Raw genomic sequence first — 24651 nt, 5'->3', positions numbered from 1 at the left:
TACTGTTTCCTCTCTCAAAGTTTTAACTATCACCAAAACATAAGGATTTTGTTTATGAAGAAGTAACAAATATTTTCCAAAAAACCCTTAAGACAGGCACGAGTCACCTACCCAGCAGTTATGGCACTCCTGATACAAGGCTTTTATGATTTACCTTCCTCCCTTTAACCACGGAAACATTTCAAAGGAGAAACATATTAGAATCCACTTTTCCAAAGCTGAACAAAGGAGGGAAGACAGAAAGCAAGAAGGACTCTGCAGAGCCAAAAGGAAACACAAGCCCATGTTACCCTGTCCCCCTGCAGCCACAGACATGTTGTACCTGAACTGCTTCATCACGGGCTTGTTTTTCCTCCTGCCTTCGCTGCCGCTCCTCCTGCAGTTCATTTAAACGCTGCTCGTACTCCTTGAGTTTGTTCAGCACGTCGTGACGTTTGTTCTGAGCTTCCAAGGTGTTTATGAATGCAATTTCATTTACCTGCAAATAATCAGAAAGCACAAGAAAAGGCCTGAGAAGCTGAAACACGTTTCGTTCTTAGGGAATTCCACCCACTCGATAAACTGGTAGGACGTTTCTCCAGAATGGGTTGGAAAACTACCAAGTTGAGAATAAGACTTTAGAGTTTTTAATGTGGGTTTTTTGTTGTTTTGTTTTATTGTTTTGTTTCTTTTAAATGAGACAACCCATGGAATATAAAAAGAGAAACTGAATTGTATCAGAAAAAACAAGAAACTTTGGGTAAAATAAAGAAAAATCTTCCCAATCCTCTCAGCAACGAGATTTCATCAGTCTGGTCTCTCATTCATAACATGTGGAATGTTAAGACCCAGATGGATAAATCAGTAAAATAAGTAAGTGCTAGTAGAATCCAACAGGTCTTTTGACCTGACTTTAAATAAATGTGTACTTACTGATTAAAAAAGTGAAACTATACATAGTATGAGTAAGAAAAAACCAAACAAGCTCACAGTCTTCATACTTCTTATCCATATAGCCTACTTCATAAACATATATTACCTTTTTCAACCACAGCATAGTGCAATACACAAGAACAAAAAAAAGAAAAGAAAAGGCTGGCTTAAAAGAACTTCAACGTGTACACTAAAAAATTGAGTAAAGAGAACATCCATGGACAGACAACAACAGATCACCTAAAGGGTGATAGGATAACATCTGTAACTTTGTTTACTGACTAGAATCCATTTACAGAATGGATTTTACAGGTCAGTAAACAAGCAAGCACTGGGAATTTAGATAACCAACTGGGCAGCAACAGTTACCATGGGCTGCAGTTATCCTACTCATCAGCTATTTCTCTAAAGCCTTCTGGCCCAACCAACCTTTATTTCCACAACACAAGAGCCTCACGAGGCAGCAGATCCTACACATTTAAACACACACAATATATGAAACATCTGCTTATCTGGGGAATTATGGCAAGTGTGATTTAGTTAATGTAATTACAGAAGTCACACTGTGTAATGAAATAATAATGAAGGTATGTTAGAGTGAATTAGGTCGTCTAGAAATCATTTTAATCCAAGAGACAGGAACAGCAACTAAGTAAAAAAGCTAAATCAGTTTTAATCAAAGTTTTGTTGTGCTTGTCTTGAATAACACAGATGAACAGCTGCATCAATCACAGCTGGGATACATGCTCATCATAAAAGGAAACATTTTGGTTTTAAGGAGATGGGATAAAGAGTCTTTAAAATAAAATATTTTATTTGTATTGTACTGCTTTTGGCTGGGATGGAGTTAATTCTCTTCACAGTAGTTACTATGGGACTATGTTTTGGATCTGTGCTGGAAACAGTGCTGATAACACAGGGATGTTTTAGTTACTGCTGAGCAGGGCTTGCACAGTGTCAAGGCCAAGTGAGCAAAGGGATATTTGAGAGCACAGGACATCATGTGCAGCAACAAAAGCATGGGGATGGCTGGCAGGGGTCGCTGCTTGAGGACTGCCAGTCATTTGCTTTTGCACCACTTGTCTTTCTTGGGTATTATTTATCTCTCTTTGTTATTTTCCTTTTCCTTAGAATTGATTTCCCCCTTCAGTTATTAAACTGTTTCTATGTCTCACCTTTACACTTGTGACTCTCTCCCCCACCCCACAGGTGTGTGGTTGTGTGGTGGTTGGTTACTGGTTGGGGTTAAACCATGAAAATGTTTATCAAAGTCATATGAATGAGGCAAACCAAAAAGCACCCATCCAGTGCTCATCTTATGGAACTATGTATTAAGTCAGAAAAGCACTAAACAAAATACTTATTTTAGAATAACTGCAGGTCTCTATCTATTTCCAGCTTAACAAATCAGTGGTACAAAACACAGAAACAGAACTACCGTTAAGGGACACAGAAAGCTTGATCTAGAATAGATGTTTAACAAAGGAGAAGAGCAATGAACTCCCCCCCTTCTCTTTCTACGTGTGAAAAGCAGAGAGTTGATAATCACTCTCCTACTCCTTCCAGGACTAGGTACCACTGAAAATGCTGCCGTACTCTGCAAGGCAACTATCAGCTCTTCTACTTCAACCCTCTTTTCTTCCAGTCCAACCCACCACGATGTCTAACAACAGCTAATTCATTAAATTCATACTAGAGAAAAATGGTCTGTTTAGACATCAGCATCTAGCTGCTTCACAGTTCCCAGGTGTTCATGTCTAACTTGCACCCTCCCTCAGAACCTACTGTGAGCACTCTTGAGGTGCAACATATATAAAAGCAGAACTCTTAAACTGTTCCTCTCTAAAACAAAGTAACTTACCTTAGCTTCTTCCTCTTGTGCTTTTTTCACAATTGCTTGTAGCTGCACTTCACGTTTGAATTCTGCATGGAGTAACTTCTCCTCCATCATCCTGCGCCTTTGATCTAATAATTCTTCTTTCCATTTCCTCACATCTTTCTCCTATGTAGAATGAGTGGATTTGTTACTAATACAGCAACTGAAAATAGGGCCTGAATTTTCCTCAGGGTTTTCTAACACTTGAAGCTTTCTTCATGGAAACAAATACTTTCATGCCCTACACAAAGCCTGCATTAAGTTTAACCCAAAGTACACTGCTTTGGGTTAAACACCCAAACTGCTTCAGTTTAGTGAGTTTTAGCATTTCTGCTGGATACATGAAAGACATTTCTACTTTTTATGTCATCCTTGAATCTGAGGCAGTCTAGTATGTCACCAACACTCTCACAGAAGTTCATAATTTGAAATAATGTTTTCTTTAATAGCTGTGAAAACTATGTAAACTCAGACTCAGATGCAAACTGCATTTCAACCAGTTTTAATCTCTAACATGTTTAGACTGTGGAAAAAAACGTCTTTTCTGAAAGGCAGCAGAGCAGCTCTTTATATTACAGAAAGCTTACCCTCTCCATTAATTTTTGAAGCTTCAGTGTCTTTTCTTCACGTAACTTCTCTCTCAACTGTTGAGCTTTCATTTGTTTCTCTTCATGTTTCTTTTTGGATTCTGCTATTGTTCTTTTAATAAAAACCAAAGCAGAGCAAAAGCAAGTGAGACAACATTAACTGACAGCGTAGCTAGCATTTCTATGCAATTTCAGAAAGAGAAAAAAAAATAGGCCACTGGAGGGCAATTATTTCCTGTAAACGTGAATACTTTTCTTCTAGACTTCAAATCTTTAGTGGACGATGCAGCACGAGCCCAGTCCGTTATGAAAAAGTACATCTAGAGCTTTCTGTAACCCTTTCCACCCACAGACTTAAACAGAGTTTCAAGCAGCCATGGCTTTGGCTGCCTGTTTTCCCTGGCCGAGGCAGACAGGTAAGGAGTGAGGAACCTTTTGCGGGAGGGCGAGGACAGTTTCTCGTGCATGTGGATCCCGTGGCCGGGGGGACGGGCAGGCTCCTCCTCCACTCTGTCTCCCCAGGAGTTGCTCTGGCGCCAGGACTCACGAGCTGGGCAGGAGGAAAACAAAGATGGGGATGATTTACACAGCTTTTCTGGGAAAAGGGCGATTAACAAGCATTAGCTGCTCTTGAAGTTCTCTCTGGGATGGGTTCCCTTGAGCCTAAGTGCAAAGGCAGCCTGAAGAATGTTACATTTATCTCTAATCTCTGCCCATTTTAAGGCTTAATTATTTTATCACGCTTTTATCCAAATGTTAAGGTAAAACCGGATAAAAAAATGTAAAATTCTAATAGAGAGATGGGTAAAGAAAGCTGAAGAACAAAGACACACAGAGATAGTTTGAACACACGAACTATCCATCTTCCCTCAGGAAATAACATAGAAAATAACATAACCTGGAACAATATTTAGGTGTTGGGGAAACTTCTGAATTAAGGAGCCATGAGTAAAATGGGCATTTTTCTAAATTTTTGCTGTCGTTTCCATGTAAGCACAGTAACGTGAAAATTTACCTTCATAATCTGCCAGAACATCATTCCAGTCCATAGACAAACCACAGAAAGATATGCTTCCATTGCCCATACTAGCCTGAAAATCAATATGAATCAGAGAGTAAAATCATAAACCTTAGCTCACAGGTGTCCACACACACTAAACAGTGCCAAATCAGCAACATTCAGCAGTGTTTCCAAACTGAACTGGTCACTCCAAAGACACATGCTGTTCCTGCTCTTTCTGACAGCAAAAGTGGAGACTTTTGCTTCACCTACTCTTGTGTGGTAGTAATGAAGATAAAAGTCCCAGTCCCCCCCTGTTTTGCACCCAGAAATAGGCAGCAGGAAAACGGCTGCAACATCAGAGAGCCCTGTACCACTCATCAGCACTGTGCTGGGAGTTTAGTAAGCCTAAGTGACACTATTTAGCTGACATGTAAAACAGATTACATGAACAAATTCTATATTCATACTCCACTGACAGCAAAGACAGCTTGAACTTGGTGCATTCAAATAAGGTGGACACTCACGGAGAAATCGCTGTCGTTGTCAGTCTCGATATTGATGTCATTGTTCTCCTCTGCCTCAATCTCCCTGGTTAACTGCTCCTCCTCTGCAATGGCACTGGCAATGGCTTCTTCATTTGCCTTTTCCAACCGATCTGCTAACTCTTCTTTCTTAGCAAGGACTTCTGCCATGGACTGCAGGAAAAAACGAGAGAAAAAAATAAAGTCACCAGCAAGCCCAGAACAGTGGATTCCATACAGTTAATATGAATTATATGCTATTTTGTTGAACTTCTCATTACTCGTAGCTCTTTTACTGCTATATTTTGTGAAGGTAACTGAAATATAAACCCCACTAAAACTGTTAGCAACCATTAACTCGTTTAATAGCTACGTGAACATTTACAAAATCAATTATCATTCACATCATTCCAAAACATGACACAAACACTGTCATTAAAAGCAACAAAGTTCTTCTGTAATTATTGTTTTAAATACCCACTCATAGGGACTAAGCAAGGCATACTCTGAGACATCAAGGCATGGCCTGCTGTTATGTTTTTAAACAGAATCATGCTCCAAAGTACTATTTAAAGATGAAAATTATCTGCATGAACCATAGCTGGAAACTTTACTGTAGTTAATACAATGGAATCTCAGGCTGTACTTATTTTTTTCAACATGGATGACAAGGGAGTGAGGCAGGAATGTAAGCCTGAAAATGCTGACTGATTGTCTTTTCCTTCTCTAATGTTCAGCATTAACCAGTTCATTTCCACTCCAGCAATCAAAAATGTGCCACAATACACAAACTGGTGTTTAAAGCAGTGTAATCTGCAGCAGTAAAATGCTTCCAAGAGACACAGATCCCACCAACCTGTCAGCACCCTGAAGTGTTAATAACTGAGCATCTGGAACAATGTTAGTGGATGAGTTGCTAGAAATCAGCTCTAAAAGCAAACAGGTACCTGGCTTGGCAATTACCTAGCAGGAGTCCAGTTTGCAAAAGATGTTAAAGGGAAAGTGATTTACAGGAAAACCTCTGCAAATCAGAATTTTAATCTAGTTTCTGAAACAAGAAAAACAAATAAAAACAAAAAAAAACCAAAGCAAAACCTGAAAGTATAACCTGGATTTTATGTAACATCCCTGCAACTCTCCACTCAGACAATCCCAGCAAAGTAGACACACCCTGAGACCTGCAGAATTCTTTTCCAGACAAGAAGGGACATCGTTTTTGGAAAGCCACATAAAAACAGAATACTGACTTCACATTTATTGCTTAAGAACAGCATTCCTCCAAATTGCTGGTTGTAAAGGAAGACCCAGGAGAGCAGCTCAGCTAGTCTAGGGCAAAATTTCTAACAGAATTTTGATACCCTAAATGTTTCCAGCTTGAACAATTAGCAAAACTGGAGTAAGAATTTAATGAGTGTGACTTAAAATGATTGACAGTGGAAGGAGAAAAAAAAATTAGTGCAAATATCAAAAGAGTGAGAGCACTGAAATCTTTTTTCCAAATAACACATTTATATCTTTCTAGTTAAAGTTCAGAAACTTTACTGGAATTAAATTCTGTCTTTTTTCTACAGTGCCTGATAAACTTTTCTATAATTTTTACAGCGGGTTAACAATACACACTGTGCAACACAGAGTGAGAAAATTAAGGCTTATATTTATTATTCACTTGGAGATCTTACAAGATTTCTTACCAATCTGGCAGCACTCACATTTGAAATATCTGAGGCATCCATTTCAGCTTCAGTTTTAGCTTTTTCTGTTTGATGCCAGTGCCCAGGATCAGTGCTCTGGGAGGAGGCTTCGTTCAGCTGCACAGCTTTGGAAGCACAGTCAGTGTTGGGGAGAGCTGGAGGCATCTCAGGAGCTGCTTCTGAGGAATCTCCTTGCAGTGGTGTCCCGGTGCTCCCGTTGGTTTCTGAGGCACCTGCTGGGAACTAACAAGAGGCATTTGCCAAATTAACAAAATATAACACACTGATTTTTAAAGTCACTTAGAGTCAAACAGATTTAAAGAAAATACATAGTATTACAGTGAGTGATGCAAACAACTTCACTTATTTCAGGGGGTCATAACCTTGCCAAACTTGGATCTTTTTACCTGAAATCTATGTATGAGATGTGCCTAACCCTGACTTTTTGGAAACGATGGAAAAGCTGTCCACATAATTTAATTACCCTATTTGTGCCGACATTTTAATGCATTTCCATAAATGTAACTTGAACTAGCCATTATTTCTTAAATCCTTTTCCAATCTGGTCAGTGCATAAAAGCTCTAGACACCATCACCTTCAGAAAAAGCTCTGAAGAAAAAGATTTGAGGTTAGAAAATTGTTTAAAATGATGTACTGACCTGAGCCCTTTCAGCCAGAGGACCTTCAGGTTGCTGTAAAGGATCCTGCTGTCCCGGCTCTGTGCTTTTGGATGCTCCACTCTCCGTGACCGAACTCCCGGGCTTGTTTTCTGCTGGTGGAGAAACGGCATTTTCTTTGTCACTGTCACCTCTGGACTTGAGGGATTCTGCAGCCACAGGAGGTTTTGCTGCCAAAGCTGTGGATCGGGATCGAACGGGCCTTCCGCGCTGAACCGTCTCCCAGCCCTCGGCATCCTTTCGATCTGCAGCGAAAAAACACACCCCGCTCTCAGAAAGGAGGACTTATATAAATAGAAGCATTAGAAACAACTATTTTATTACAGTATTACAGGAGTTGTGTGAGAAAAATGTTCTCTTTAGAAATCAATACCACAAAAAATCGATGAAATATTCTTTAGCACAGCTTTTCCCTTCAAGGAGCGCTATTACTTCCACAGACACTGAACAACTCTATTCATGGGACCTGTTCTGTTACTGCAAAAAGGGAAGCTGCTCGTGCACAAAACTGTGTGGAAAATGGCAACATGTACTAAAGTTTTCCATGCCCATGTTGCTGTTTCATGAGACAGTAAAGCACAACAAAGCAACCACACTCTTGCTGTTCTTTGTAACAACAGTAACGTTAAAGGCCTTTTGTGAAAGTGCAAATACAGACATAACTGCACGACTTGGTGTGGAAAGCACTGCCCAGAAATGTGGCTTACTATTCTTCCAGAGTATTTTCTTTGCCTTTTTTTTTTCCATTTGCTCTACTCTGATAACAAAAATACGCTAATCAGTGTCAGCTCTCGGAAAATTTCTTTTCCTGGATTCCAGGAAAGAGCAAAACATTGCTACAGTGGGACTGCAAACTGAAAGAGAAAATAGAAAAGCAGGTTTTCCCCACTTTACTTTGATTTCTATATGGTTGTTACATAAAACTTGCTGATCAACATTTCTGATATCTAATCTTGGTACATACCTGAAAAGTTAAATTTGTCTGCCTAAAGCATCAAGTCTTAAGTGTGACCAGATTTCCAGAGTATCAAGGTGAACCCCCTCCTAAATATGTAACATTTTTGTGGCCAGCAATTAATAGCAGCACATAATTCCCCATGTGTCTTGAAACAACTGTGAGTGATTCTTTGAGGCCTGACGGTACAACTCACGACTGTGACAGGTAAGCTCACACCTGTCTTATTTGCTGAACAAAAATTCCTGCAAAAAACTCAAGAACTAACTTGTAACTAACTTTTATGATACTGTCCAATATAATTTTAGCATAAGCTGGTTTTAGGATCATTCGCATAAAAGGAAGAGAAGGGTGTGGGAGAATACTTTTACCCGGAGGAGCAGAGAAGCAAAAAAACCAACACTAAATGGTCTGTTTTAGAGAGAGAAATAATCTAGAATACAAATTGTATAAAAAAATCATTCTCTGGGTTTTTCTAAAGTTTTTACTAACAAATATGGTTATGCAGCTCAGGCATAAAGATCAGAGCTTGAGCTCAAATATTAAGGTTTAACATATGAACTGGTCTAAACAATCTTTAGTAACCAGCAAACCAGAAATGAGTCTAAACCACAACTAAGGGCACTTTCATCCTTTGCTGCCTTTGCACTGAGCATTTTACACACATTAAATGCTCATTTAACTACTGGGCTCTTTCAGTGTCTCAGGATAAAACACAGCAGCCTGGCCCACAGGCTGGTGTAAATCCTGAGTTACCAGGGAGGTTAACAGCACTGTTCTGAAAATTATCTTTGCTGCAGCTCATGTAACAGCTGGTTTTATGTAACTGTATAACTGTTCACAAACATAAACAATACTGGTAATGACAGATGCAAAAAGATAATTTAATTCGATGTTTTACTATTGAAACTGTTTTACTCTAGAAAAATGGTTGTGTGTTTTAAACCAAATTCCCAAACTCTGTGTGAATCACCTGGCTAATCTCTTCAGATTCCTGCTGGTAACCAGAGACAGGACAGGTCTGCAAAGAGCCTTTCTGCTCTCCTTCCCTATGTGCACTTGCACACATTTCAGTGTGCCCCACTGACTGCAGAAGGGAATGGAAGTCAGAAAGATACCAATTGTATTTTTTGCTTTACCACAGACTTCCCATTTGACCCCTGTAAGAGACTTTGGCTTTATTTTCATTTCTTCATCTTCATACAGACAAAATATAATTATCTACAGGACCTAGTGATGGAAGCATGTTATTGCCCTCTCAGAGACAATCTTATCTCCAACAATATTCCAGGGAACAGGGGCTTAATTCCACAATGATCACAACCAGATTTACTGCAGAAAGCTCAGGGCACACGGCCTGTGCCAAATGTGTCCCACTCCATGGACAAGGACTGCTCAGGCCCCTTGGGTACCACAGCTCCCACCCCACGGACCTCAGGAACTGCCAGGACCACAAAGGCTCTGCTGTATAAAATTTATGATAAAACTTGGCCAAGAAATTTCCCTGGCAAGTAATATAGAGACAACAAAGAGATTGTTCAGAACTGCTAAAATCAACCAACAAACCGCCACTGCTTTGCTGCAGCAACTTGTGGATTGCAATTCCTTTTCCTTGCCATTTGCAAAACTAAACACCTCACTTCTACTTGTTCTGAAAACTGGAGTCAGCTCTTACCTAAAGGTATCTTTTCTACATTAAAAATATCAGAAGATACCCTTTTGTAGTAACTACTAGCTAAAGATAATTTTATTAACATTTAATTAAATATATTAATCGTACGTATCTCTTAATAATTGTACTAATATCTTCTATTATCTTTTACTAATATCTATTGAAGTTAATTCTACCAAAAAAGAATATTCTTGCCTGTCTTGCCTAGTTGATTCTTTGTCTCATGGCATATTTCTTAGTAGTCTAAAATGACAGAATTAATCAGAATAAAATTACTCAGAGCATAGCAAAGCCATAATCACACTTACTAAAGTAGGAATGACTCTTTCTGTAAAAGCCATACACGTTCAATTTTTAATTTCCATTTGTTCACTGTCAGATCCATAATTATTACTCAAGACTCAACCAAGCATTTTAACAGCCCAGAAATACTTGTGTTTGAAAGAATGTTGTTTGGTGAATTCTTTAAACACAAAGCAGTTTTTAATGCAAACGTGTATTCAGACTCCTGAACTATCTGGAATCAGTTTAACAGTGTGATGCCATCTGACAATTAACTGTGCACAAGAAGTTACTTGTTCCTTTTAATTCACCCATCAGTTTGGTATTCAGTCACTTCCAGACACGCTTTTAACAAAGAGTTTGCAAAAACATTTACAAATAAATACATTCATTGACATTAGATCACATCTAATCTGAAGCAAAGTTAATAGTCAGTAGGGCACCAACCTTCCTCCACGTTTTTTCCCTAAGTCTGGAATTCTTATAGCCCAGTAGCCATCTCCACAGGCTAAGTATCACATGCTGGATTTGATTACTGCCAGAGTTCTGTTAATGAATAATTCATTTGACTACCTGGATCATTCTCTAGTTTCATGTGAACTTCCCTGTCCCTGCCTGCTCTTGTGTTACATGAAGTGACAAAGCCATCTGTTACCTTGAGGCCCTCAGAGCCACCAGGGCCCTGCTCGCTGGGAGCTGCTCCATCTGGAAGAACTGCCCAAGGAGCCTCCTGGAAACATTAGGAACTGAAATCCAGGCAGCTATGTGCAAACTCCTGGGAGTTCTGCCTCAGGACATGTATGGCCATTGTAAAATTTACTTGCAAGTCATATCCTACCAAAACTTATTTGACCTTCCCTAGTCATTAATAAACTTCAGCCCCAATTTTTTTTAAATCTAAAATAGTATGACTGTATTCGAGAGGCACTTTGGAAACCATCTAGAAATATGAACTCAGACAAAACACAGCTACAGGGCAGAAGACATGAAAATCAAAAGAATGAAATAAGTTTTTTTAGAAAAGAGGAAATTTAGTGGTGTAAGCAACGGTAAACTTACCTGTCATAACAAGAGATGGTGTGTTAACAGCCAAGATTTTAATTAGAGAAGTTGATTGTCAGACTAGTTTTTATGATCACTTAATAACAGAAGGGGAGGAAGGAATATAAAAAAAGATTGAACTTAAAATTTTCAACGGAAATTGTGCTTAAGAATTTGACAACCCAGTCAGGAATACACTGTCCCTTGCTGTCTGTGCTGACATTCCTGCAATTTGTCCTCAATGTGCAGAAGTCACACGTGCTTCCACAGGATCAGGTGGGCACAGCTGAGCCCAAACAACAACTAGATTTCAAGTGTGGCAACAGAAAAGAACATTCAATATTTCTGAGAAGTTCACATGTTCTGGATTGCCCTTTCTCCTAAGTTCTATTGTAAGCACCTTCTTCCATTTTTAATACACAGTCTGAATTTGTATAACTTATCTCAGCAGGGCACCAGGGAATCCATGACCAGAAACTGGTCAGACAGTAAGAATAGACTGTGTTTCACATTGCAAAAAATATTCAAGCATTAAATACAATTTTTTTTTAATTCATTAACATATTAAGGGTAATATTAAGTTTAATGAGGGAAATGAGATAAGATGATTTAACCTCATTTAATTATGCATCCAGAAAAGGAAAGATTAAAGGACTATCTGGAAAAATAATGCATTCTCTCTCTCCCTAAGGACTTATTTAGTTAAATTTGGAAATTGCATCAACCATGAAACAGATACAGCATCATACCACTCATCCACATCAAAAAACCATTGTGAGACTAATGATAATGCTGTTGGAAATCACTGGAGAAAAAGTGTTTCAGGGAAATCCTGCAAAAAGCTGTAAGCCCCAGATGGGCTTTTGGTGGGCAAGAGAGCATTACAGGGGGCAGGGGGGATCCTCCTTCCCCCAAGGCCCACATGGACCCAACAGCTGGGAGTGCATTAGCTGGGGAAGGGGCAGAGCAGATGACACACGAGCCTCCCAGCTGCTTCAATAATGCCTGTGAGGAGCCTCGGGGGCTCCCTTTGGGTCAACTTCCCAGATTTTCTTGTGCTCCACTCAGTGAGGATAACTGGATTTTACCAGAGTGGTTCTAGCTTCCACATGAAGGATTACATGCTCCTACAGAGAACTTGATCAGTCAAAAACATTACAGTTCAGCCACAGGAAAATCACTGAAATTCTCCAATGTTCAGTGTCAGCAATCAGAGATTCTTAAGAATACACAAAGTCTTTAGCAGGAACGACTGCTATTTCTTCAAATGAAAGTTTCAAGTTTGAATTTATTAGTACATTTGATTTGAAGATTACTGAACCCTTGTAGGTGGTTTCACTCTTTTTGGGCCTAAGTGGTTTCACTCTTTTTGGAGCTCATTAGCAGCAGGTAACAGCCAATAAAAGACAGCACAAGACTGACTCTTCATCCCTCTAAAGCTAACATAAGGATAAGGTCTTTTGTTTTCCTTTTAGTCTCTTAAAAATACATTATCCAGATGGAAATACAGATCACTTTCTTTCCCTCTGTGGCTAATAACATTCTCCATATGCACAAGAATCCCTGATAAGGTACTGCAGCAACAGCTTGGAGCCTGTCACTTTAATGTGAGCAATAATCACCAGAGAAAGGTTTTGTTATGAAGAGCTTCAACTACTGACACATACTAAAAGTGGAATTACACATCAATGATTGTGTTGAAAACTCAGCCAAACAGCTCCTGCTCTCTAACCAGCTCAGGGCAACTGTAGAGAGCAAACTATTCCCTCACACAAACAGCATCCCTCCATCCCCATCCAAACCACCTCGGGAGCATGGTTTGGACAGTTCTGGTCCAGCACAGGAATCCACAGGCTACTGAACTCACTCAGGTTACATTGCAAGACACCTGGACAAGATATTTTAGTTCTATAATATGCCACAAGTCTGCAAGTCACTATCCATGACTCCTCCTACCACTAAGTTGAACGTACAACTATCTTAAATTAACACATCCTCGTCCCTTAATTTTTCTTTAAAAAATAAAAAATTGATTTCTTTTTATTTTCTTTCAGAATATCCATTTCTACATCCTGCTTGCTGGTTTTGCAGAAAGTCACCTGGGACCGCACATGAGAAAAACAAATTAAAAATGCATCTCTGAAGACAATCTCGGGGATCCAGTGTGTGTGCAAAGAAACCAAATGGTAGTTTTCCGTGTCTGTAACTAAACAAATCTCTTCTAGAACAAAAGACCCCGAATCAAACATTCTCCAAGGAGAATCTTTAGAGAAACAATTCAAAACTAGAGGTGGCAACTCTTGTCTTCAAAGGAAAAAACACAACTGTTACTTCAGCACAGTTCTAATAACATGTTCTCCCAGGGCACATAAAACTATCTTGAGCTCTATACAGATCCCTGGACATGCAATATTCTTTATATTGTTAAACCATCCCAAATTGCAGTCAGTTAGACTGCCAGTTTGTAACCAAAGTTCCTTTGTTTTCCTGGGTGTTATAAACTGGCATTTTAACAGATCAAATTCTAGTTAGTGACAATACAGTGGAACGTTACCTACACAAGAAAACATACTTTTGGCTCAAACTTAACAGTTACAACGTAAAGTGGCATTAACTTTTTATCTCCACACTTAATTTAAACGTCGTACGTTGCAAAGTTAGATCTAATTTTGCTTAGAACATAGGTCATCACATTCTGAATGAACTTTTTACCACACAGTCTGTGCAAAAAGAACTTAAGGCACTAAAAGGGACTTGCCATTTTTCCGCAATGACTTCTGTGCCGGAGGTGCCAGACAGGCTTGTGCTGTTGCCAGCTCAGGATGGGCAGCTTTAGTTCCATGGTTGGCTTTTACCTTATCAGCCCAACTTACACCAGCAGGAGCCAGGCGTGTAGCAGAAATGGTCACTGCAGGGTTCCTAAAGAAAGTCACAGCTCTTTTTAGTGCCTGATCAAATAACAGAATGGTTGGTTAGAAAACTTCCCCAGAGTCTGTCAGAGACCATCGCAATGGTGCTGTACAGAACCACTTCTCCTTTGGAAAACTACCCAGGTTGCAGCAATTTGCACTGAAAAGCTGTTGGAATTCACTCAACAAATCACTGTTTTTAATAACCAAGATGAAATTTAATCTTTGTGATACCGATTTCTGAAGGAATTCATGGTTTTGGCAACCAAAGCATTGCATCACAATGAATTCTACAGACTAAGTCTTGAAAAACATTCCTGTCATTTTAACCTTGGTGTTTGATCATTTAACATTCCCAATTCCTTTTCATGAGAAATAATAAATAAAATTTTCCTACTCATCTTCTGTGTAAGTGACTTTATTTATCATACCCTTCTTGTTATCTCTTCTCCAAATTCTTTTTGCATTCAATACTGTTGGATACTTCTGATTGTTCCTGTTTCCAGTTTCTGTACTTTTCCTACACTGCTTTTGGGAAGAGATAAAGATGATCACAGTAAGAGTCATTCACTATGAGTTTCTACAGTGGTACACCACCACCTTCTCTTCTGTCCCCTATTCCTTTCCTAATAATTCCTAACATTCTGTCAAAAATTTCTATAGTACCAGGTATATCTAAACCTTTATTTTCTATCCTATTTTCTCACACACGCACACAAAATACTGTAGTTGTCTGAGGCTGCCTGGCTTTGAGACACACAAGCAGACTAAGACAGAAGAAAAAGTTTGCAAGTGTGAAGGATAGAAAACTCATCTTATTGCTGCTCTAACACAGACAGTTGCCCATCATCTCCCTGGGATGGTGAATAAAACTGCTCCAGCAACAACAGCAAGGTGTAATGACATCAAAAAAAGGGCTTAGCTGAAAGACAGCATTATGCTGAGCTGTTGTGTTCTAATAAAAATAAAAGAACATTGATTTCCAGCAGATTCCAATCTTTCATTTGACTATTTGTGCATATTTTCTCCCCATCACCCCTCATTCAATATGGTGAATATTGATATTGTCAGGGAGGTATCAAGACATACACAGGGAGTAACACCACTGGTCCCATTTTTCCACCAAACTCATTTTGTAGCGTTTCTGTAGAAATATTTGATATGCAAAATTTAAGAGAGCTCAATACTCAGAGGTACTGACCAAACTGTTCAGTGTTACATCTCTGCTGAAGACACTACTCAGTTATGGAACAGGAACAGTGTGTGCCCTGGATCCCAACAAACCTGAAGGAACTAAAACACACACCCTGAGAAAGATTTAAATTGGACACAAACGTGCTCTCCACACTGAGACAGCACCAGACAGGGCTGCTCTAAATTTATGCCCATTTTTGTTGAACTGCTTTCAGACACTTTCATTTTAACAAGTGAAAGATGTTTTCCTGGAGTACATAACCTGCTCTACATTTTAAATAGTATCAGTTTTGCCATTCATCAGAATCATCATAATCTCACTTTACACTCGCTCTCTCTGACCTATATTTACTTCTGCACACTCAGCTGCCCATTCACATTGCATCACTGGCAATTTTAAAATGCCAGTTACAGACATTTGACCTTTGTTTTGCAGAGGGAGGAGAGTACTAAAAATATAACATGAAATACACTAATAGTATTTTATCTTTAGCTCTTTGGAATGACCAGTAATTAAATACATAACAAAATAAGGAAAAAAATTAAGACCTTGATAGAATTTTCCTTTACAGGTCACGGGCTTTTCTTTTACGAATGCATATAATTGCTTATACAATTTAATAAACAGCAAAACAATATATTGGTTACCATAGAAAAATACTGCCTTCATGAACTCTGCTTCAAATGAATCTTTATTTTAGCTTCAATAAACTTAGTAGGTAGTTTCATACCCAAAATTTAAACTTCTCCGAGCGTTTGATGTCACACTAATTCTATCTGTAGATGGACTTGGGATCACGTGGCGTCCTGGAGACATTTTCTTTACTTCCCAGGCTAGTGAAGTAGGTCTGCAAATCCAGGAAAGAAGAGTTTAAAAATACAAATCACAGTAACTATTCCTCTGTCACCTCAAAGCAAAACCAGCACCAACAAACACTAGGAAGTGTTAACGAATCCTGGTGAATTTAATCATTCATCTCGTCTTAGCAACTGCTTCTGCACCAACTCCAAACCACATTAGCCAGAGTTATATCAAAAATAATGCAAACTCTCAAGACTACAATGCTTATTTCAAATGTCAGTGTGGAACTAAACATCAAACCAAGCACTTAAAAGGAAAGGATCGGGGTAGGACTGGAAATATCCTCCAGTTCTAGTGACAGTGCACATAAAATGTCCTCACACCAATTTGTCCAAAAGGAAAATTGGTTCTATTTGCTGAATCTCTGCTACAAAATGAAATTTACTGTGAACTTTACTCCCTGTAAAGATTAAAAAATATATAAATCTAATTACCTGCTCTGAGCATCAGCTTTTTCTAGCTTCTCCTGTAGCTGTATCCAGTCAATCAATGCTTTGAAGTCCCTTACATAGTTATCAAGCATCATCAGGACTTCCTGAAAAGCAACCATTACATCAATCTTTGTATTTAAAATAAGGGAACCGAGAAGAAAGTAGGAAATTTACTACTCTGTAGCTTTCTCATTAAAAATAAGCCCAAGAAAAGCCAGAGAGTTAAGATTTTTATGTGAACAAACACTAAAACATCCTAAAAAGAAAAGGTGTGGATTTTCTAAGATCTCTGTGAGCAACAACGTGTAAGGACAAAACGGCAATATCTGGCAAGGAAATAATTCCTAACACACATAAATATCACTGTTTCATGATTTATTCTCTTTTTTTGGTAAGAGCTATCTTTTAAAATATGCTAAACATACATCATCAAAGAGGGAAAACTGTCTGTAAAACTTGATAGACCTGTGGAAGACTAAAAGTGTCACAATTAATCTGTTTGTGAAATAAATTTTACAAAACCACACAAAGGCAACTCCATCAGATCCTGGGTAGGATTAAACATACGCTGTCAGGAATGATGTGGGTGTGCTGGGAATTTATTCAAAATATTGCAAAATCTTGATTAAGTAGTTTGAATCTAGAACTTCATGTTGGTCTCTAACAAAGAAAATTAACTGTTACAAGAAAACACATAAAATTAACTGCACTTCACACTAAACCAGGAAGAAATTCAGAGATAAAATGCCAGTGGCTGAACAGTAGGGAACTAAAAGACTTGTTTCTGATAAAAATACCCTTAATTTGGAGAAATTATTGACTGATTTCCAGTTTGCTCGAATGTGAGTGTAGTATTTATAGTAAGGTCAGATGACATACAAGAAACAAGGAAAAATTCCAAGGTAAGTTGGGGTCCTGCTGCCTCTACTCAGCCAACAGAACCATTTCTTCACGGCAAAGCAGAGCAAAACACAGTATGACTGAACTCTTAGTTTTGTTCCCTGAGCAAACTACAGTTATCCACTGCCACTGGTAAGGAAAGGAGCAATCCTCTACCATGCAGCAAGCTGGGAGAACACTTGTATTCCACACATAAGCTCAAAAATCATTGACTGAATGGGATAAAACACACAGACATCAGGCACCTCCTCTGCAGAGCTGATTAGCACCACACATTAATGCTTAAGAGAGAGAGTTTGAGCTCCTGTCAGTCAGAAAGAGCAGCATTCATAACTACCCCTGCCAAGACAAGACAAATGGATCCTGTGCTCTGTGATGACAACATGCTGAAAATAATAAAAATCCACGACTAAAGATTGAATTCTATGAAACTTGCATGAGCTTCACGTGCAGAATGTGAAGCACAGACATAATTTTATGGTAGAATGACCAAGTGTTGCTGTTTTACAAATTCTTTACTATGTCAAAATCATTCCTGCTGGTTTTAAGAAAAACTTTTCACTCAAAGCAAATAATAATTATTTAAAAATATTTTGGGAAGAATTACAAATGAAAAGGTATTGGTTCTTAACAGTAAAACTTTTGACCTTGAAAACAGTAAAAACTCCCCTACAGTCCAGGTAACTAATGCACATTTTTGTAATGTCACATGCCATTCATCTTTACTTTTAGTTGTCCTTTTAACAGAAAAAGGACCTCTTATGCATGCCAAGTGCTTTTTCATATAAAATCATATGGATTAATATGCATTTTGTTTAACCCTAACTTTGAAGCTCAGCTTTGGTTTTCACACAGGTACCCTTTTAACCCATCTGTGTGACACATGGAGGTGCAGGCTGTTGCAAGGGTGAAGTCACCAGAAAGTCAGGCACCAGGGAAACCAAAGAGAATCCCATTGCTGATGTCAAAGTTGCTCTTTGTTTTGAAATGTTCCCCAAAAAAGCTAAGAGAAATTTTTCTTACAATGGAGTTGGTTTACAGCACCAAAATAATTCTCAAGTAAGGCCTGCTACAAGAAATGAACGAGTCAAGTGTTTTAGCCAGCTCTTTTTTCAGTTTCACTAATAAAATTTCAGCTTTCTAATCCAATTCATGTCCATTTAGGTCAGCCCATACTAAGTTGCACTGACTGTTACTAACAATAAGAGCATAGAAAGCAAAATTTAATTCTGAATCATTTACTTTTCAAGTCTGCCACTGAGATATTCCTCACCAAAAAAAAAAAAAAAGAGAATTCATATGAGTATGAGTTGTATTTCAGATGTTAGCTGGCACAGGAAAAAAAAATGCAATAAATGGCTTAACCTATTTTAAGGAATGTTTAGCTCCACATTATCAGAAATGATCAGAGCAGCCCCACGCAGCTGTAACCCGAGCCATGTTTTATGGACAAGGGAATACAAACAAGACAAGCAGCTGGAGCGGCCCCGCAGTCACTGATGCACATCTTTCTCCCTAAAGCCATGAGGGCCATTTTGTCAAGCAGGATGAAGCAGAACAAAAGTGGCTCTGAAAGCGCCGTTCCAGGCCTGCAGATAACTACATATAGATGTACAGCTAAAATTACCAATTAGTTTACCAATTGGCTGCAACGGCTTCGATTGGTCTGTGATTCCCCCCGGCTGCCGGCGCGGGGAGCGGCCGGGCGGCGCCGGCCCTTTGTCCTCCTGACACACAATCCCGGCGGGCCCCGGGCCATCAATGCGGCCCTGCCGCTCCGCCCGGCACCCAGGGCAGCAGATACACCCCGCGCTGCTGAACCAGGGGGAACTTGTACCACTTGAGAAGGTGCTGACAAAAAGGAACCTTTATGGGCTAGACTGTGGCTGCGCCGGAGTCAGAACAATTTTCAATCTCATTGTTTTTCAAGGTCATCATCCGTCCCGTCCAATTTTTAAAGAGACAGTTCAAACTAAATAAGAAAGCAATACTGCTGAAAAACAACACTTAAAGGAAAATCAGTGGCATAAAACTAAAATCAGTCACGCTTCTGTTTCCTTCTCCTCCCTGTTCTGGTCAATTCTCTGATCAATAGTTCTGCATGTCAAAAAGCCCTTTTTGTGTTTTTGCTTCTTTTCTCCAGCTCTCACTCATTACTTTGCTTTCTATGTATTTATTTGAAAGTTGTATTTCTAGTCTCTTCAACTGGGTGATCATACAACTTACTTTGTAATCAATACAGATCTCTAAGAGCAGCTACATCAGAATAATCCTGTATTGCTCAGTCAGGACTTGAGTCCAAGATAGGCACATTATAATCCTTCAAAACCAACGTTCACTTTGTTTGGAAATGCCTTAACAGCTCTGAAATGTTGTCTTCTCCATTTATTCACCCACTCTCAAACAAGGAGGAGGAAACAGGGAAGATATGGAAGACTGGGATTTTAACGGTGCTACAACCCAAAACAGCACCATGTGCATCAGATAAATTAACTCAGTCATCACAGCTGTACTTTAGCTTATTCTCAAAGCTAGAAATGTCTGTTCTATTCTACAAACTGTGACTGCTTTATACTGTTTCATTATCTATACCTAATATTTTAGATTATGTATTTACCAAAATAAACTCCGGATTTTCGTAATGCAGTATGTTTTTAGCACACAAACTAAGTTTATCCCTTCCTTCTTTCTTTAAATTTTCAAGGTTAACTGGGTGTTTCAGTAATTTGACACAAAAATTGCTTTAAAAAATTCCTTGTAGCCTTTTCCTACAGTTGAATTACAGTTAATTAAAGCCAGCTCTGGGGTTAGGTTCAACAAACATGATTGCCAAAGCAGTTCTTACAGCTTTGGGAAAGGATGAGAGGAAGCAGCTCCTCCAGCCAAAGGACTCTCATTATATCAACTTCAGTAGAGGGTAAATAACACTTTAAAAAAGCACATGGTCTCTTAGATCCATGTGTTAAACACACCTCAGTTGTTCCTCAGTGATTCACCTCCAACACAGCAGCCCCAATCCACTATCTGCCAAGGATGTGCTCTGGAGGAGCACATTACCCAAGGAAATCTCCCTAAGAATTAGGGCAGCAACATGTGCATGGACTTAATCACATAGAATTGAAGAGTGTGTGTGTATATATGTATGTATATATATATGTGTGTATATATATATGTCAGATGCAAAGGATGGAGAGGCAGGAATAGGGAAATAGGGATACCCAGGCTGCCAACTGAAAGCCATGCCAGCTTTTCAGTATCTGGCTTTTCAGGACAGATGACCATTTTGAAGGATCTCATCCCTTTTCATCTGGGTGACTGCCCAGTCATTAACCCCTTTTCCTGTCCTTCTCTGTTGACTCCTCTGTGGAAGATGACAACGATGAACAGGTAAATGCCCAAAGAGAGGCAGGAATGCTCACAAAGAGATCTGCACAGAGCATGGGCTGCCACGAGACAGCCACAGGGTATTTATTTATGAAGATATAAACACCCCCTTGGTAATTGTGTCCAAGTGCAGAACTCGAAGGTGTGGTTTTTCTGATGGGAAGGGGCAGCCTTGCACACTCCTGCCACACCCCAGGGGCAGAACGGGCTGTCCTGAAAGCCAGTGATCGATCAGGGCACGAGCCCAGGTCCCAATCTGTGTGCAGAGATAAATCAGGAGAATTTACACACCCAGACCCAAAAACAGCCCTCAAAGAGGCTCCCCAGCTTCTGGGAGGCCTCAATCGACTGGACCTCACTCACAGACATCCCCCTGATTGAAAGGCCCTCGCGAGAGTTGATTCAAACGTGTCAAATCCTCTAAGGGAAAGGCTTCACCAGGCTCTTTAGGGTACCCTGTGCTGCCTATGAGAAGCAAAACAACAGAACTTCCCTGCTGAATTTTCCATTTCATAAGTGGGAATAAGAATCTCGAGTAAAATTGAACTGTTTCCACTGAATTAGGCTGATCTAAGAAGGTATCCATGAGCTTTAGAAACAAGGAGAGAATCAACCCTGGCCAAAACCTTACAGAAGTACACCAGTAAGTAAAGGTGAAAAGACAAAAGACTGTACAAGCTTTGAGTAATGCTAAACAACAACTGAAAAGGAATAGAGATTTAGATTTTTACGCAATAAAATTCAGCTTTTTTGAAAGGAAAAAACCAGCTGAAGCTGTTATTTCATCCTAGGAGGAAAAAAAAGTTATAGCCAAATCTACTAGGATATATCTAATCTTTTATCACTATTGCACAAACTGATTTATGTACAGTAAGATGATGCTTAAACTTCAGAACTCTTTCTTTATTTCAGAAATAATTCAACCATGTTCATTTTATCTTTATATACAAAGCATCCAAGCCATATCTATATACATGATTTGAGAATTCTCAATTCCAAATCAATAGGAAAATACCAACTTCAGCAGTGCCCAAAGCTGAGAGGAAACACACACAGCCAGTGATCCTCTTACACACATTCCCACTGTTTGGATCCTCACCACAACCCTCCCTTCTGCAGTTTCAACCACAAACAGCCACTGGAGCCCTTTCCCATTTGGGAGCATCAAACTGTTATCCTCAGTGACAACATAATCAATAAAACTATACCAACTTGTAAGGGTACAGGAGAGCAGAGGGTACAAAATAACCAAAAAACACAACTAACACTTTTATACCAGGTTAATCTGAATATTTTAAATGCCAGAAGTTGTCATATTTCATCTTTTAAGACAATCTTTATACAACTAAAATGTTTAAATAGAACAGCACATGCCCGTTTGACCAGGACAGAAGTTTGAGGAGACATCATTTAAAAAGTCAAAATGAAGGAATTTTTTGATAACATCAATTTATTTTAATTGAAAGAATTTTTCATAATCCCACTTAAAAAAAAAAAAAAACAATGAAGGAGAGGTTAACAGTGTAACCATTTTGGTTTCTTATGTAATATTATTTCCCACCGATATCCAGTAGTAAAAATAAAAATGGTACTTCATGAAAAGGGCTAACAGGATACTCTGTCAAATGAGCCCAAAAATTAAATGTGGCAATGTGAAATTTCTCATTTATCAAAATCCTCTCAATCCTTCAGGTATAGCAGAAGTATATTAATCCATTTGTAACTGAGCTGACAGGTCTGTTAGCATCCCTTGTAACATTTTAACCACTGGATACTTTTCTATGTAGTATAAAAAGTTTGCAAAAAAAGAACAGAAAAGTGGAGCTAATCCAACCCCATTTTTAGGATGAGCTTTAGTAAAAGTTTGCTACAAAAGGAATTTTCATCTTAAAATCAAAATATTCAGAAGACCAGTACTGTCATACATAAAAATGGAAAAAGTATAAGAATTAACTCCTGCTGCCCAAACAGAAATAATTTAAAGAACCACAACCCAACAAACAAAAAACCCACAACAAACCATCAGGCAGAAAAAGTCAAAGTAGTTTTGCAAACTGTAGGTGGAGTGGAGCCTGTTTTCCATGTTCTTCTTTCTGATTTCTCTGGTGCCAGATGTTATTTAACAGTAACATCATGACATGCACATCAACATATTCTTATGAAAAACCAAAACCAAGGACACAAAACCCCACCTCACACACAATCCCTGTTCCCTCAGCTGGTGTGTTCCTGTTCTCTTGTTCCCTCTCTGAATTCCCTGGTGCCTAAGAAAGAGTGAGGGGCAGTTTTTCCTGCACTGTGAACCTTAGCAGGACATCTTCTTCCAAGCTAGTCACCCACTCTCACAAAATCTATAATGACTAAATTAACTTAAATTGGTCCACTGATATTAAAAGTTATTGCAGGGAAATCATGGCTATGCAAGGACAGACAAGACACTGGATGACTGCATCACACCTGGCCCCCTAAGTCCAAAACAAAAGGATAATACTCACTACAGACATTCCTTTCCTGCCAGTGAAGTGCAACATATTTTGCCAAGCCACATCCCCATCACTCAGCAGAGTCAGGGAGATACCTCATTAGAGCACACAGAATTCACATTATGCCATTATTCCCACACACCTCAGCCAGAGGCATGAATCCTCCCAGTCTGGGATGGATCCTCCTGCATCCTCCCAGTCCTGCCCAGCCAGGGGCTGGAGCTGTCCCTGGAATACCAGGCAGGCCCTCCCCACACACCGTTCCTGCACCGGTGGACACCCCGACTGACACAAACAGGGAATGCAGGTCCTGTTCATTGCTTGAATGTTTTCAAGTCACAAGAAAAGGCACAACCAGAGATCATCCAAGACCTGACCAGGAACTATCAGAACAGCCAATGCAAAGTGTGAAACCTTGGGATAACATGGTAACAATGTCTCGAGGGCTGCCAAAGCCAAGGCAGTAAAACAACCCAGTGTTTTAGACACGCAAATGATGATTATTTACCTGCACTGAATCCCACATGGACAAACTGTAGTGATGAAACCAAAGACTGAGTTAAGCTAATTCTAAGACAGGACACAGGCCCTCTATTAAGCTGCATGAATTCTTGAGAAAATGTCACACAGTTCTTCTTAGTCAATACCATTTGCCAGCTGAACTCTCAGACTTGATTTATGAACTCCTAAAAGCCTGAGGTACTACAGTAAACACCTCCTATATATCCATAATATGAAAGCTGCACTTAGACAAGATATTTCAGCTGGTGAAGGACTGCAAGCACTGGCTTTTCAGCATCAGAGGTGAAGAAGACTCAGTTTGCACAAGGATCTGTTGTTCGCTATCACTGATATTCCACCCATAATTAAACACATCTCCACACTAATGATGAGTTTGATCAACCCCTAGTTGAAGCCCATGTACATAGTACCTAAAATGTCTATTAAGAGCTATGCAAAGCATTTCCTTCAAAACACAGAAGCTAAGACACCCTGCTGTAGGAGATTAGCTACAAACATTGACAGCCTCATCTCTGGTAGACACTGAACTGCATCTGCTGAAACCATCACAGAATAATGACAATCAATAGAATTGACAGAAATGAAACATTATTAGTAATAATAATTTGAAAGACTAAACAGTTTTATCCTCCATATCTTAATTAACAGAAATATTATTAATTTATGAAAAGAATAATCATGATCATTTAACAGTAACCTAGAAAAGAATATCCCACAGATAAAAGACCACAGCACAAACACATATTCC

General features: G+C 39.2%; 1 protein-coding gene across 2 annotated transcripts in view; it reads right to left on the bottom strand.

Annotated features, from left to right (window-relative positions):
- SCAPER (S-phase cyclin A associated protein in the ER) overlaps window positions 1-24651 on the bottom strand; it is a 142333-nt gene that overhangs the window by 100865 nt on the left and 16817 nt on the right. The window contains exons 6-16 of one of the 2 annotated variants that reach the window (XM_017816921.1): window positions 16618-16718; window positions 16053-16169; window positions 13977-14137; window positions 7251-7513; window positions 6609-6833; window positions 4897-5073; window positions 4391-4466; window positions 3808-3925; window positions 3376-3487; window positions 2774-2914; window positions 323-478 (exon numbers count right to left, since the gene is read on the bottom strand). In XM_017816921.1, the coding sequence (XP_017672410.1) occupies window positions 323-478; window positions 2774-2914; window positions 3376-3487; window positions 3808-3925; window positions 4391-4466; window positions 4897-5073; window positions 6609-6833; window positions 7251-7513; window positions 13977-14137; window positions 16053-16169; window positions 16618-16718 (1647 nt within the window). The remainder of the gene's footprint in view (window positions 1-322; window positions 479-2773; window positions 2915-3375; window positions 3488-3807; window positions 3926-4390; window positions 4467-4896; window positions 5074-6608; window positions 6834-7250; window positions 7514-13976; window positions 14138-16052; window positions 16170-16617; window positions 16719-24651) is intronic. The other variant, XM_017816922.1, reaches the window with a different exon arrangement.

The sequence above is a fragment of the Lepidothrix coronata genome, unplaced genomic scaffold, assembly GCF_001604755.1.
Source record: "Lepidothrix coronata isolate B3197 unplaced genomic scaffold, Lepidothrix_coronata-1.0 Scaffold58, whole genome shotgun sequence".
Classification (NCBI taxonomy): Eukaryota; Metazoa; Chordata; class Aves; order Passeriformes; family Pipridae; genus Lepidothrix; species Lepidothrix coronata.
The sequence above is the reverse complement of the archived record's forward strand: the minus strand, read 5'-3'. Positions and strand labels throughout refer to the sequence as shown.